At 41.8% G+C, this 16,439-nt stretch overlaps 1 protein-coding gene across 1 annotated transcript in view; it reads left to right on the forward strand.

Moving 5' to 3' along the window:
- Nucleotides 1-15,265, forward strand: part of LIN52 (lin-52 DREAM MuvB core complex component) — a 109,297-nt gene extending 94,032 nt beyond the window's left edge. The window contains exon 6 of the mRNA XM_047795019.1: nucleotides 13,232-15,265. Coding sequence (XP_047650975.1) covers nucleotides 13,232-13,287 — 56 coding nt within the window. The 3' untranslated portion in view covers nucleotides 13,288-15,265. The remainder of the gene's footprint in view (nucleotides 1-13,231) is intronic.
- The last annotated feature ends 1,174 nt before the right edge of the window (nucleotides 15,266-16,439 follow it).

The raw sequence follows: 16,439 nt of genomic DNA on the forward strand, positions 1-16,439 counted from the left end.
AGAACCCTGATTCCTTTCAGTGGAAATACTAAGCACCAATAGTATTCATTGGTACTGGAATTTTATTGCTTCTGGGCCTTTTCCATGGACAGAGTTAGTAAATAAATTGTTAGTTTTGTTTTTTTTCCTCCAAGAGAAGAGGAAACTGTGTTCCTGCCAATATGCCCAGTTCAAATTAAAGATGTTAAAGGGTTTTAATTTAATGTATTTTATTTTATATTAGTATCTTTTTTCTCTTACGCTAGAAACCTTGGTTCCTAATAACTAACATTATTATTTATGTTTTAACCCATAGTGACACTAGCATCAAAAGCACTAACTACATGTAACAAGATTGCTAAATGCAGCCTAAGATTTCTTTGTGCTTCTTTTACATCCTTAGGCTATATACTTGTAGGGATATATAGTTAGAATATGTCTTTTACAGTTATTTAACTTTTGTACTGTGTGGTTATGTCAAATTTCATAGATTTGAGTTATATTCCATTTATTTCCATTTTTAGAGATTGCTTTTTCCTATTTAATGTATTTTGGTTTTTAATATAAAATATTTATATGGTGTCCCAAAGTAAGATGTGTAAGGTACATTCTAAGTGTCTTTCATACCTTCCATCTCTATCCCATCCTCCTCTCTTCTTCCTTTCCTAGGTAATCGTCTTTATTAGTAAAAGCTAATACTAAACTTATCCTTTCATTGTTTCATTTGAAAATACAAGAAAATATATTTATGTATCTCCCCATGTCCTAATTTTTCCACATAAGGTGATATACTGTCCCTGGTATTCTGCACCTTGCTTTTTTTTTAACGCAACATATGTTCTCGAGATCTCTCCATAGCAATATAGGTCTCTTCTTCATTCCTTTTTACTGCTGAATAATACTCCATAATAAGGCGCCTCCTCCCTAAAAAGGGACAGTTGGGTTGTTTCCAGTCTTCAATTATTATAGATAGTGCTGAAATGAATAGGCATGTGAACATCCTATTTAATATTTTTGCTGGTGTATCTTTGGGATAGCTTCCTGGAAGTAAAATTGCTGGGTCCAAGGGTAAAAAACATAGTTGATTTTATTAGGACAACAATTTCTTATGCACAGTGTTGAATTAAGAATTGAAAAGGAGGAGTTCCCTGCTGGCCTAGCAGTTAAGGATCCAGTATTGTCACTGCAGTGGCTTGGGTTCACTCCTTGGTCTGGGAACTTCACATGAAGAGAATACTGAGTTAATGCACTAAATGGTTTAGATTCTTGTTTTAACCTGGCAGAAACGCAGGGTTTTTGTTTTTTGTTTTTTTCTTTAAAAGCACTGTTCACAGTACAGTGATTACAAATAGGGAATACATATGCTTGTTTTCTTTGGGCATATTTGTTATGTAAGAAAATGGAAAAAAACATGTCTTCTTGTCCGAGCTAAATAAAGCAATTTCAATGTCTGTTTTTATTGTTTTCAATTTAATGATGGTTCTCTATTTAAAATACCTTAGCAAAAATATCCCCCAGATATTTCTAGCCTGTTAAAATGATGCACCTTCTCAGTATTTATTTACTTCACAAATATTTGTTAAAATCTATATTCAAGGCACTTCACAGTCTGTTTGAAATAACTTCATTAAATGAGATAACCAAAATCTTGTTCAAAGTTTTGTAAAAGCCATAAATTAGGGGGAAATTTTTTTTTCTTGTACTAGCCCTTAACTGGGCACTTAAATGTATTTATTCTCCCAGCAACCCACTCAGGTAGGTACTGACCCCCCATTTTACAGATGAAGGAACCAAGGCACGGAGTGGCTTCATAATTTACCTGAGATCACTTTCTAATAAGGGATAAATTCAGACCTAAAGTTCAAATCCTATACAGTCATGGGTTTTCCTATCATGTATGCTAAAAGAGTCACATCAAACCACAGGAAAATCAGAAAATAATTAGATTCTTCCTTGCTAGTGAGTTAAGTCCCTACTGCTATCTAATGAAACATGGATGAAGATTCATAGACATTTTCTTTGGTGTCTTAAACTAACTACCTGCAGTTAAAACCCAGATTCTAATTTTACAAACAAGGCCCCCTCTAACAAAATTAAAATGGAATGATATTATTCCCTGGCCTAAAGAAAAATTCTGCAGTAACTATAGAAGTGCTTGTGGTATGAAGACAGCATCTTAAATCTCTGTATAAGTCATATACAAAGTGTTATTGCGATGAAAAAATAGTGGCATGAATGATACCTGCTCACAGCCCAAGACACTTGATGTATCTTGGGCCTCAGTGTTTGTTGGATTTTACAATTTCATGACCAAGATTTGTATTTTTTTTAAGTTCCATATTTCTGTATTCCACTTGATGTCAAATCTGTATTCTTATATCGTAGCGTTCCATTAAAAAAAAATAATAATCTCAGCCCCTCCTCCCTCTCCTCCCCCTCCCCCCCACACTCATTTTGTATAATATGGTAATGATATCACCGTAGCAGTAATTACGGGTCATCTTCATTTCTTTCATCTCTGCCTGTTCTGATGGCTTCATTCCTTTGACGGAAAAGATTTGGCTCTGGGTGCTATGATTATTTTGTTAAGCGTTATTCGAATAGACAGGAGTGAGAGAAATTAATCAATCCAAATGCAATTAGCATCATGTTTAACCCAGTGATGGACGTCTCAAGGTGAAACAGCCAGGGGAGTTTCAGACATTATTATTCAATCCAGTGGTTCTTATCTAAATTATAATCAAGAGAGGTTTTTATTGGCTTCGCAGTGTGAAGATGTAACTCTTTCCCTGCCCTGGGGGTCAAGAAGACTGGGCCTGCATCCTCTGCAGACTTTAGCTTTGAGGTAGGGAGGTTCCAGGCGGAAAAGTTGTCTTAATACCCAGGTCCTTTGAAATGTATCTATGCTGTGATCTTGGTCTGATTTTCCTGAGAATGGAATATTGCCTATGAATAAATTACTCTAACTTGGGAAAAAATATTTTGTCTACTGATGAAGTCACTTTGACTAGTTGTTGTTTTTTCTTAACCCTACATGATTAAGTTACTATTGCTATGCTCACTTTATGGATGAGGAAATTAAGACTGTGTGAAGTGACTAGCCATGGTCAGAGTGAGTGTTTCAACCACGATGTATTACTGTGTAAAGACCCTAAAGTGTGAATGTTCTGCAAAAATTTAAGAGTATCTAATAAAAGTTTACCCCAAGAGTATTAATCCATTGCTTTGATTTCATTACCTTTCATTCAGTTGAGTTTACCCTTGGAAAGGGAACCAAATGAAACTATGAAATAGGCCTGTGAGGCCCTCTGATGAGGAAACAATGCAAATAAGTTGTTAGCTCTCATTTCTTGAACACAAATCTTTGGGGTTTGTTGTTATTGTTTGGGTTTGTTTTTTAGTAGGAGGAAGGATGATAAAAAGGATTGAATATTTGAAATCTAGTCTTGTTTTGCTCTTGAAAGAGGGCAAGGCAAGGAGAGTTGATAGAGAAACACAGGCTTTCACCTGAATACATTTTTCAAATGCCTGACAATTAAGATTCTTCTACTTCTGCTTTCAATCTTCAGGCATCATGGCTGACACTTGCCATATTTTATGTTCCTGCTTGATGTTTTATATTCTGAGGATAAATCTGTTGGCTGGATATTTCTGTCCTTTCTTTTCCCCTCTGTTGTGAAGAGCCATTAAAATTATTTTCCATATTGGAACTGTCCAAATGTGTTTACCTATACATTGAGTCCTGGATTTTCTTTTTTATATTCCTTCTTAGATAAAACATTCTCTGGAAATGGCCCCTACTATGAATTGATCAAAAAGATTTGAGGGAGTTCTCATTGTGGTGAAGTGGATTAATGATCTGGCTTTTCTTTGTGGCATTACTGGTTCGATCCCTGGCTTGGCACACTGGGCTAAGGATCTGGCATTGCTGCAGCTGTGGCTCTGATGTGATCCCTGGCCCGGGAACTTCCACATACCACGGGTGCGGGAGTTTCCATTGCGGCGCAGCGGAGACGAATCCAACTAGGAACCATGAGGTTGCAGGTTTGATAAGTGGCCTCACTCAGTGGGTTAAGGATCTGGCAGTGCCGTGAGCTGTGGTGTAGGTCAAAGACGAGGCTCGGATCTGATGTTGCTGTGGCTGTGGTATAGGCTGGCAGCTATAGCTCCAAATGGACCCTAGCCTGGGAACCTCCATATTCCAAGTGCACAGCCCCAAAAAGCAAAACAAAACAAAACAAAAACATATACCACGGGTGTGGCCAAAAAAGGAAAAAAAAATTGATACAAATTTATCGTTTTCTGAATTCACTGGAGGGAATACTGTTCTTAGCCACTTCACCCTTTTGGAAGAAAAAGTCCTATTAGAGAGACTACCAATAGAAAGAAAATCTGGAAAGTGTACCCCCAAAAGGATTTTTGGAGAATACTGAGGATGAAGATTTTCACAGATAGTCTGGTCACAGCTGTAGCATTCAGACTGCTCTCTTTTTAAATACTTACTTCATTCTCCTTTTTGAAATTCTTATGCCCAAAGAATTTTGGGCAAAAGCTTTAAGGCTATTCTGCCTGCCTTCAAATGCTACGTTTGTATATATTAGAGAAACGTGAGATTTCTGCCATACTCTTACTTGGATGGGCCCTCCCATAAGAGTTGATTGAGAATGGACAGTAGACCTTATTACAGTTATGCCATTTTTTGAGGGCTACCAAATGTTCTCATGAGGTCCTCAGAGAGCCCTTCTCATCCAGTGACACCAGACTCAGTTCGTAGCACCTTCTGCTTTTCACAATGGCCCTAGCCCCAGCCACTCTCATATTAGAGGCATTATAAAGCACTTAGTCTTTGTTTTGTTCTTTTTTGGCCACACCTGTGGCACGTGGAAATTCCTGGGCCAGGGACTGAACCTGCGTACCACACAGCCACAACCCAAGTAGCTGCAGTGATGTCACTGGATCCTTAACCTGCTACACCACAAGGGAACTCTCAAAAGCGCTTAGTCCTTGACTTGAATCATTGATCACTTTGTAGTACGTTTTGTGCCAAAGTCTAAACTGGAGCATGGTGAAGAATTGCAGTCTGGCAGACTGCCTGGAACTGCTCTGCTGCACGCCAGCTCTATACTACAGTGACAGGACAACGTCCACATTCCTGCGAGAGAGAAATCAGCATTCTTAAGTCACATTGGTTTCCTTTGTTCTCCTTGAATCTACCAAGGTATCTGTGAACAGCTAGCCAGCTCCATCTCAAAGACCACTTCTCATCTGTTTGAATTTTCCCTAATACCTAGTACGTGGTAGGCTCTCCGCATGACTCACTAAACATTCATCACCCCTTCCTGCCTTTCTGACAGCACACACTGATGACTAGGAGCTCCCTCAAAGTTAGTAGAACACATTCAACATTTCGAGGACCAAAAAAAAAGTTTTTAAAGAAAAGTCAAAGCCATAATTGTAATAAATGGCATAATTTTTACTTAACATCTTCCATAAAGCTAATTATATAGATAACTTTTTAGTGCACTGATTTAAACTAAACTACCTAGGGTTTTATGTGTTCCTTTATGCTAGAAGAAGCTGCAGGTATAATGAAGGAAGGTAGCTGCTTGTAAGTAATACCCAGGTTTGATCCTCCTGTATGTTACACAGATGCGAATCATTCATGTTCACCTTTGTTTGGCAGTTGAAATCTTTTAAAAAATAAATAGTTCATCTACTTTTGGCCACTCCTGCTGCTGCTTATATGCTCATGCGGTACTAGCCTGGTACCTCCTTTGTGAAGTGGCGGCTGAGGAGACACCACTGTTTCCCATGGCCAACGAAATACCCAAGGAAGGCATCAAGACTAAGGCCAGGAGTTCCCTGGTGGCTCAGTGGGTTAAGGATCTGATGTCACTACTGTGACTCGAGTTGCTGTTGTAATGTGGGTTTGATCCGTGGCTCCAGGATTTCTGTGTGTCACAGGTGAGGCCAAAAAAAACAACAAAAAAAGACTAAGAACAATCATCATGTTAAATTTGAAGGTGGCCGGGCAGGGGAGTTATGTGGAGCGCAGATTTAGATTAAGTGTATGTCACTTAGTAAAGTAATGAAGGCCTACTGTGAAGACAGGGTTTGTCAGTGAGGTAGATCAGATTCTGGTTTAATGGACAGCCAGTTCATGAAACAGACAAACTCACACAATTGGACATGGAGTTTTGAAGACATCGTCAGTGTGTTCTAGCAACAGACAGTAGGTGTCTGCTACCACAGGAGTTTGCTGTTTACTTGAGACCAAGACATTATCAGAAGGCTGCAGCTTACTTCTCCTGCATCCTGACTACTATTGATTTTGCTATTCTTTTTTTTACTATTATTTTATTTTTACATCCACATCTGTGGCATATAGAAGTTCCCAGGCTAGGAATGGAATTGGAGCCACAGCTGGATCTCTGCCACATCTGCGACCTATACTGCAGCTCTCGGCAATGCCAGATCCTTAACCCGCTAAGTGAGGCCAGAGATTGAACCTGCATCCTCACGGAGACTGGTCCAGTTCTTAATCTGCTGAGCCACAACAGGAACTCCCAGATTTTTCTGTTCTTTCAGAAGCCCCTTCCTCATTTCTTTTCTTTTTTTTAAATTAATTTATTTTTTTCATTTATTTATATATATATTTTTTCTATTGTACAGCCTGGTGACCCCGTTACACATACATGTATACATTCTTTTTTTCTCACATTACATGTTCCATCATAATTCTTCACTTCTTTATTGTACTTAAAGTAAGCAGTGGTGTACACAAGCATATTGCCATTTTTTTTTTTAAAGCTAAATGACCAGTGCTGTGTTTTGCTCACCAACAAATGGGGCAGAATTCTGGCTCTGTGACAGTCCTCCCTTTCTCTGCTAGTGGCCTGCTTATTTAGCTCTTGGCTTTGATATTCCAGTAAATTATTTTGCTCTCATTGTTTAACAGAAAACAACAACAAAAAAATCCTTGCATACCTTGTTCAGTTGGAAGAATTTAATGTTTTTCACTTTACCACTGTAAAACCCAGGGCAATTTTATAACTTTTTTGTACATAGCTGTTAATCTGTATAGTCTGCAATCTGAGGAGACTGAAATTCAGAGAGATGACTTGGGCAACTTGCCCGCAGTGGTCCAGGGCCAGTGTAGAAGCTGGGGTTTAAATTCAAGCCTGTGTGAATCTAGAAGCTAAAAAGCAATGCTCTGTGTCCTTTGTTTTCTTGACCACTCTTATTAGTTTCCTGAACAGCCTGTTGTTGCTCTTCAAGATGTGAGAGAACCAGTGGAGGAGATTAACTCTTCTCTACCACACTAATGTTTTAATTATATCGAGGCTCAGAAATATTTAAAGTAGTTTGCATTAGAATTGAAAACCACAGAGTCCCCATTGTGGCTCAGTAGAAACCTGACTAGTATCCATGAAGATGCGGGGCTGATCCCTGGCCTCCATCAGTGGGTTCAGGATACGGCATTGCCATGAGCTATGGCGTAGTTCACAGATCCAGCTCGAATCTGTGGCTGTGGCCTAGGCTGGCAGCTGCAGCTCCAATTTGACGTCTAACCTGGGAACCTCCGTATGCCTCCGGTGTGGCCCTAAGGAAAAGGACCAAAAAAAATTAAAAACCAAACATTATGAGTTTCTTCCTTCCATTTCATTAGAAGTTACTCAGTCTTTACATTGTTCCCTATATGAAAGCCAAGCAAAATTTTATCAGGCAATTGCCTCAAAGTTATAATCTGGAAAGTCTTTCTGTAATGAAACCCATATGTCATGGGTGAAAGGTGCAAAGCCTGGCAGAGAGGGCCGGTCTCGTGAGAGGTTCTGCACCCAATCTCGTTAGCCAGGGTGCCTCTGGTAATCCCTCATCCCCTCATCGGTGAGAAATCAATCTGTACCACTGCATCTTTTTCAACCAGCCACCAGAAAATTTACTGCAGAGAAGGCAGTTTGGGGATAGTCATTGTGGAAAGGGAGCCAGAGGCAAGGCTAAATGTAGGATGGAGGAATTGGAGAGTCGAAAGAAGAGATTATATTAAAGCACACGCCACTTCCACAGCAAGCAGGATGGAGTCCTCCCTTCAGCCCTGACCTCTCTAAAATATACCCCAGTATTTACAGCTGCCACGAGCCTGACAGCCCTAGGGAAACGACAAAGTGGGTGACAGAAACTGCATCAACCTGCAAGTTGCTTGTAGTCTATCCACTTGCCGTCTCTAAATGTGTACACGTTGTCCCCTGTCCCATGCTCTGCAGCATTCGCATGTTCACCCTGTGGCAATAGTCTTGATTGTGGCTTTCTCAGTCTGTGGTCTGTGCCCAGCATAGGAGGGCCTGTAAGTCATGACTTTACGAGGGGGTCTGACTTCTCTCCTGCACAGCACGCGCTGTGATGGCTGAGGACCAGTGGCTCCTGCTTGCGTAGTGATTAGAATGTGGTAGCAGTGATGCCTTCCCATTGAATTTTATAATCCTAGCGAGTTAATCCAGAATTAGAAAATAGTTAAGAAATGTTGTTGACTCCAGATAAAACTCTCTAGCGATCTTATTGTCTCTAGGACGGTCCTTGAACACAGTGTGGGGAAAAAAAGAACCAAGAGAGAAGGCAGGAATTAGAAGTGCCAACCTGAGGAGCATGTAATCTTACCATGGCCACTGATGCAGCAATTACAACAAACCATAACTGTTGGGAAGAAGGACTGGAACTAGGCAGGAGGAAATAGAAATACCTTCCTGTCCTCTGTAAGCAAGCTGTAGACTTCTCGAAAGGTTTTTTTTTCCCCCAAAGAGATTTGAAATCCTTGGTGGGAGTTTTTTAGTAAAATGAATTTACATATAAAACCCTACTGAAGGTAGGGGTATGTGTGTGTGTGTGTGTAGAAGAGGAATACAGAATAGTAGCAGAAGGCTGTGTCCCTACTCCTAATGGGATTTTGTAGCAGCATGTGCGAGTTTGTTTCAGAAGTCAAAAATGAACAGATGTTGGTATAAATTACCTCTGTGTCTGATGTCTTGCAAATTAAAAGCGCGGTTGGCATCACTAAACAATTTCACTAGGTTTGGGGGGTGCAGTTAGCAGGCGGTGATTACAGTAGCAGGTCGGTAAGAATCTTCACACTGCAGTAGAACAGGAGAGCAAGGATAAAGAAATGAGGAATAAAATAAGAGGTATGTGAATTAATCAGAGATGTTAACATCTCTGATGACAAGCAAACAGGAGGGCACGTGCTCCGGAGCAGCCCCTGACCCAGCGCAATTTCTCTGTGCACAAAAAGGGTTGGTGCTTAGGATGTGATTTATAGGGCACAGCCCTCTTTTAGGGAGCAGCTATGTCACGAATTCGTATATCTCCTATATAGGACCAGCGAATGGGAAACTTTCTCCCCTCCCACGAAGAAGATGATGTCTTTTGAATTACTTCTACTTTTACTGTGGTTTGCAGCAGCTCTGTGTACTTAGATTAGGTTGAAGGGGGAGGAATGATTGAGTGGAAAGGGGGTTGTTAAAAAGGATTGGGGAAATTCAAGGAGAGCTCTGCCACTAAGAGACTTTGGAATATCCATTTATTTTTCCTTTTAAATCCTTTTGATCCCTCAAGTAGATTGGGCCTTTTAAATTTGTAAGTCTTAAAATATTGGTCATTCTCCCATTTGTGGAAAAAACAGTAAAGAATTGGGGGATCTGAAGGGCAGCAGGCAGAAACAATTAGTAAGATCAGTACAGTGCTCCTGGCCCAGGATTTTTTGGAAGAAGGCTCCAACAGCAGGGTTTTGTATTACCCAAGTCTGATTTCCAGAGCACCTGCTTCTAGCCATGTTGCAGGATCATTTGATACTGTGTTTAAATTCATTAATAAGCACTAGAGAGTAGGCAGAAAACCTATCCAGTAGAAATACATGATGAGACCCACTCTGGCCAAAAGTATAGGTCAATTCCTATAGGATCAGGCTGAGGGAAAATATTCCAAGGAATGGGATTTTTGAGATTGCTAGCCTCCCTTATCACAGTTCATTCATTTATTCACTCAGGAAATACTGCATGTAAGAAAAGCAACAGGAGTTCCTGTTGTGGCTCAGCAGGAATGAATCTGACTAGCATCCCTGAGGACGCAGGTTCAATCCCTGGCCTTGCTCAGTGGGTTAAGGATACAGCGTTGCCATGAGCTGTGGCGTAGGTCACAGGTTCGGTTTGGATCCCGAGTGGCTGTGGCTATAGCGTAGGCCAGCAGCCATAGCTCCAATTCAACCCCAAGCCTGGGAACCTCCATATACCGCCTTTGCAGCTCTAAAAACACAGAAGACAAAAAAAAAAAAAAAAAAAAAAAAAGGAAAGAGAGAGAGAAAGAAAGAAAGAAAAGCAACAGACTGTTTACTCTTCTCTAAAAGATGCTGTGTTAATAATACCACTATACCAAGCATGATCATGACTGAGTACCCAAGAGGGCAGGGCAAGTGACATTAAAATGCTATTCATTTTACAGATGAAGAAACTGAGGCTCAGAGATCTTACCCAAATCAGTGTGTCACCCAGCTGATAAATACTAGCCTTGGAACTTAAACTGAATTCAGATCCTGTGTTCTCTGAAAGAGTCTATACTAACTCCCATGGGCAAGACAATACTTACTTGGATTTCCTCTAGAGTAGTTAGTCCTTGTCTCTGGATCTCTCCAATAATCTGGCATTCTTTCCATCAAGAGAAATGACTTGACTTGCCACATAAGCAAGGTAAATTTAACAAGAATCCCACAATGCAGAGAATGGAAAAATAAGGGTCACTAACGCGTCCTAACGGTTTGTCTGTGGAAGGAAAGGAAGCTAACTTTATTGCACTCCTGCTTAGTTCTAGTTCTTAAGTATATTATCATTCACCCAGCCAAAATTTATTCAGCAGATACCAGGTCCAGCACTATCGTAGGGGCTGGTGGTATAAATAATAAAACAATCTCTTACACTTCCATGAAGGAAGACATATATATCAGCAAGTAATTGCAAGGCTTATGAGAACTTTATAGGTATGGGGTTTGGCGTAAATCCACTAAGGAAGGAATGGTCAGTTTGATTTGGGCCGGGTAGCGTTGTGGGCACCTGAGATAAGACCCAACTCTGGGGCTTCCATCAGTCTGTTGGAGCTTTGGAACTTGTGAAAGATGGAAAATGTATAGACGGCACTCACCAAAAGCTTTCCTGCTGTTACAAAGTTGGTGTTGTTTTACTGTTAAATGTAGATGGTAGGAGGTGGGGAGTGGGAGCCCGTTCATCCAGCACCATTTGCACTGCACTTGGGGAAGGAAGCAGGGGCGCTAGGGCGCAGGTCCCTCTCGTCCCTGCAGGTGCCTCCCTAGCCTCCTCACTTCTTTGGCCAAGGTGGAAACATATCCTTGGGAGGCTACAGCGTACCACAGCCTGCTGTATATCTCCTGCATGGTTGCAGAAGACTTCTGGCCCCCAAAGCCAGCCGTCGGAAACTTTCAGCACTGTTACATCCATTAAGAGACATGAGAAGATGATCTTGTGGGGATGAGGGGTGGTGTTAAGCTGCAAACAATATATATATATATTTTTTTTTTTTTTGAGGATTTGTTTGAAAGCTAAACAGGGGGCTTCTGGAGTGGGTCTTGTAATTGAGAAATGTTTTACTTTCATTTCAGAGCTTCATATGTAGAAAAGTAGCTGTATAAACCCTCCTGTAACTACAGCATTCAAAGATTGATGGTGCTGAAAGTCAGAGAAAGACACATAAACCTTGCCTGGCTATATTAAATATCTAAGGACTGACAATGCCAAGAGAGAGAAGACCAAAGCTCTATAAACCCTACTTTATTACTCCATCCACAGATGAACTGCACTGAGGGAATATAAACCCTGTTATATTACAGTATCCAGGGACTACCACTGCTGAGAGATGGGGCAAATGAGCTCTAATTTTGATTTGAGATTATAAATGTCCAGAGACCAACAACCCAGAAAAGACTCTAATCTCCATTGAATTTTAGCCTCCAAGAGCAAACCCCCTAAGATAGTGAACATGAGTATTAGGTTACATTCTTGAGAGAGAGGTTGGTTTGGGGGGAATGCCCCGATGACTTTTTTTTTTAAGGGTAAAATGATAAAGTCTTCTTCATGTGGCCTGTGCCTTATAGCAATTGCCAACTTTCTGAAGTTAACGTACAGTTTTAGTTGTCAATAGCGGTTTGTTTTTCCCCCTTTTTGAAGGTTAGCGGTGATTGAATCTGTCATGGTAGCAACTTTATGTTCAAGTTGTTTATTTATTTATTTTTGGCCACACCCACAGCACTTGGAAGTTCCTGGGCCAGGGATCAAACCTGAGCTGCTGCAGTAACAACACTGGATCCTTAACCCACTGTGCCACAAGGGAACTCCTGTGTACAATTTAAATCATTCTGCATGGTTTTCTTTTTTTTTCTTTTTCTTTTTTTTTTGTCTTTTTAAGGCCACACACGTGGTATATGAAGGTTCTCAGACTAGGGGATCTAATGGGAGCTGTAGCTGCTGGCCTACACCACAGCCACAGTAACATGGGATCCACCACGCTGCATCTGGGACCTACCCCACAGCTCACAGCAACACCGGATCCTTAACCCACTGAGCAAGGCCAGGGATCGAACCCTGCATCCTCATGGATACTAGTCAGATTTGTTTCTCCTGAGCCACAATGGGAACTCCTTTTTTTGGTGGGGGTGGCAGGGCACGCTCACAGCATTTGGAAGTTCCCAGGCTAGGGGTCAAATTGGAGTTACAGCTGCTGGCCTACACCACAGCCACAGCAACACGAGATCTGAGCCACATCTGCAATCTGTATCGCAGCTCATGGCAATGCCAGATCTCTGATCCACTGAGTGAAGCCAGGGATCGAACCCAAATCTTCATGGAGGAGTTCCCACTGTGGCTCATTGGTTAACGAATCTGACTAGGCCTCGCTCTGTGGGTTAAGGATCCAGCGTTGCCATGAGCTGTGGTGTAGGTCGCAGACCTGGCTCAGATCCTGCATTGCTGTGGCTGTGGCCGGCAGCTACAGCTCTGATTGGACCCCTAGGCTGGGAATCTCCATATGCCGCTAGTGCGGCCCTAAAAAGCAAAAATAAAAATAAAAACCAATTTTCATAGATACTAGTCGGATTCGTTTTCCCTGGGCTACAACGGGAACTCCCTAAGTTCTTAAATTAGTCTCTCGCTTTTTCACATCTTAGGTCTTCATTGATCTCTCATTTGCTTTGTGATTCCAGCCAGAGAAATGACACGGGGGAAATTCCTCAACATTCTAGAGAAGCCGAAGAAGTAGCAGCTGCTTGTGGTCAGGATGTCCTGGGGACTGGAGCCATGCATCCCTCCCAGTGCAGCTCAGAGGATGCATACCCACTGCTTCCTGGCCAGAGGCTGGAGGGTGCACCTCCAGGACTGACCCTCTCCCTGCTCCTGGCACTCTGCGACTCTGAGGACTTTAGGCGGCAAGAGAAGAATATGCTCCACCCAAGGATCAGTGCAGTTAGTCAGTCAGCTTCCAGACTTTGACCGTCTCAGCCTCGGATGTTGGAAACACCAGAGGACATGTCATTCTTCAAGGTCAAAGTCCTGCTTTATCATTTTTTGGAAGTGATTCAGGAGCTCCGGGATCTTACACTTGCTTTGATTCAGCGATGGCAAAGTCAGTTGTGACATGTTGATTGGACACGTTCTTTTGAGTTGTACTTGATCTCTTAGGAAGCATTTGTGATTCGAGGAGTCCAGAAACCATTTACGCTCTGGACCAGACCATGTAGCTTGACCTGTGAACTCTCCACTGTACACTAGGTTCCAACAATCCCCAGCTGGAGAAATGCTTTTAAATTTCTACATCTCTCATGGTAGTCCCATCCCCCAAAGCCTGCTATTCCCCACCTTCCAGCCCCCACCAGCAGTTCTGACTCCAGGGAAGGGGATCCCTGCATATCAGGTCCTTCCTGGGACCACCTTCTTTAGTAAAGGGCACGTGCAAGGCTTCATTGGGTTCTAGACCTCAAGACCAACTTGAAGGAGACAAGTTAATCTAATGTTAGAGATTCAAGCCAGAAAGTCAGCATGGCTGGAAAGATCCGAGAAGGGGATTGATTGTAGGAGTTCCCACTTGATTAAAAACTAGAAATTCTAATTGACCTTAAAGGAATGTGCTGTGGAATGGTGGCAGTGTCTTGCCCCCCCTCCCTTGTCCCATCTCACAGCACAGATTAGATATCTCTCTCATGTGACAGAAACACACACAAGAAAAAGAGAATTCCTGACTTTACAACTCTTAGGGAGCTCTTTACCAGTTATCTGTCTCTATGTTAAAACCCGAAAATCTAGCCTGCTGGTGAAATGGATTATACGTGTTCTCCTTATTTTGCCTTCTAAGCCGGCCCCCAGCTTCTGTTATTTTGAGGCGTACATGGAGTTTCCTAAGCCTCATGAAAAGAACATCCATGTGGCAGTGGTGTGTGGGTGTTCGGACACAAAGAACATTGTTACGGTCAAGCTTTTGGTCCCGCGTGTCTGTTGGGGCACAGCACTACTCACTTTAATCGCTGGTTTATTAACCATTTTCTGACACTTCTGCCTGGTTTCCCATGCTAGAATTAATGTCGGATTTTTTTCTCTCATTTGTGCATTTGGCTATCCATGCAATTTTACTTATTGATAAAGGGGGTGGAATTTAACACAGGACATAAAGGAGAGTATGAGAAGGAAAACATTCTGCTTGGATGCTTATAGAAAGTTAGACTATAGGGGCTTTGATCTTTAAGTAAAGTTTATTATTGACATTCCTTTATCTTAAATGCGGTTAAAGAGTGTGAAAGATGGGGAGGGAGAGAGAAGGGGGAGGTGTGCAAAAAAAAATAGCGCCATAATGTCAAATTCTTGCTTTGCTCTGTTTTTGAGAGTCGATGACATCAGGCACTTCCAAGTGCTTCTAAGTGCTTGGGAAATACATGAAGAACATTGGGTAACCTCCCCCAAACCAACTTCAGTCTGCAAAGTGAAGCTCTGTAGGTGGTTTTTTGGTCTGCTTTGGCCTCTTCCTTTTACTGTCATCTTATTCACCAGCACTTAATGTAAGTAGATGTTTTAGAATTTCAATATTTATTGGTTTTGTATTTGTCGTCCTTAGAAATGTTAATGATGTATTTTTATATTGATAATATAAATTTATGTACAACGTGTGCATGTGTGTATTTCAGGGTGTTGGAAGATCGTACTTTGTATATGATGGTTTCTGTGTCGTCATAATAAATATGTCCCTTTTACAGGAGAGTGAGTTTTTTTTCAAAAGGTCAAGTTGCATATTTAAAGCATAGACCTCATCAGAAAGCATAACAGTAATGACAAATGACCCACTGTCTTCCCCCTAATATCACAGTGTGTGGTGTGGGCCTTTGTGGTCATTGACTGCGGGGTCTCCAGCTGCCAGTCTGTCTACAGGCCATCTAACTCATGACAGCTCAACTCCCTAAAGTCATATTTAAAAATCTGTAATACTGCCCCCCCCCATTCATAAAGTCTAGATCTCTCATCCTGGCATTTAAAACTCTCTGCCTGTAATCCTAATCAGCCCTCCAGTTTGGTTTCCTTTCTCTCCAATATATGAAGTCTCTGTTCCAGTTAATTTGAACAAGTCCCCGTTCCTCACTATGTGCCTTTGCTCATGCCACTGAGTTCCTAAAAAGTCTTGCATCCTTTTCATACACATCAGCCTATCCTTCCTGTAAACCCCTGATGATCTGGCTGGAAATAATCATTCCCACTGTCTTCCTACAGCATTTACATACACCATCCTTATGACTTTTATTACTACACTCCACCTTCTATTTAAGTCATCTTAGTACGTGTCTTATTGCCCCATTAAATTATATGCTCCCTGAGGTTGGGGCTGTCTCCCACACATCTCATTCTTCAGTGTCTTCTGTGAACTGGAGGGTCAAGACCCGTGTGTTTGTAGGCTTCCAGTTAAACATGATGGATCAAGACCAAGTATTTCTCTTCCCACCTGCTAAAACCCTTAGTACACACTGTGTTCAAGAACTAAAGAGGAGTTCCCGTCGTGGCGCAGTGGTTAACGAATCCGACTAGGAACCATGAGGTTGCGGGTTCGATTCCTGCCCTTGCTCACTGGGTTAAGGATCCGGCGTTGCCGTGAGCTGTGGTGTAGGTTGCAGACGCAGCTCGGATCCTGCGTTGCTGTGGCTCTGGCGTAAGCTGGTGGCTACAGCTCCGATTCAACCCCTAGCCTGGGAATCTCCATATGCCGTGGGAGTGGCCCTAGAAAAGGCAAAAAGACCAAAAAAAAAAAAAGAACTAAAGAGAAAGTATTCATCAGCGCTGCTGCTGTCAGCTGTTGATAGTTTCCCTGCTCCAGATCAGAGCATGCCCTTTTAGGAGAAACATTCCGTTTTAAGGAAAGCAAATTGCTTAGCATCATTG

Source organism: Phacochoerus africanus, chromosome 9 (assembly GCF_016906955.1).
Source record: "Phacochoerus africanus isolate WHEZ1 chromosome 9, ROS_Pafr_v1, whole genome shotgun sequence".
Taxonomy (NCBI): Eukaryota; Metazoa; Chordata; class Mammalia; order Artiodactyla; family Suidae; genus Phacochoerus; species Phacochoerus africanus.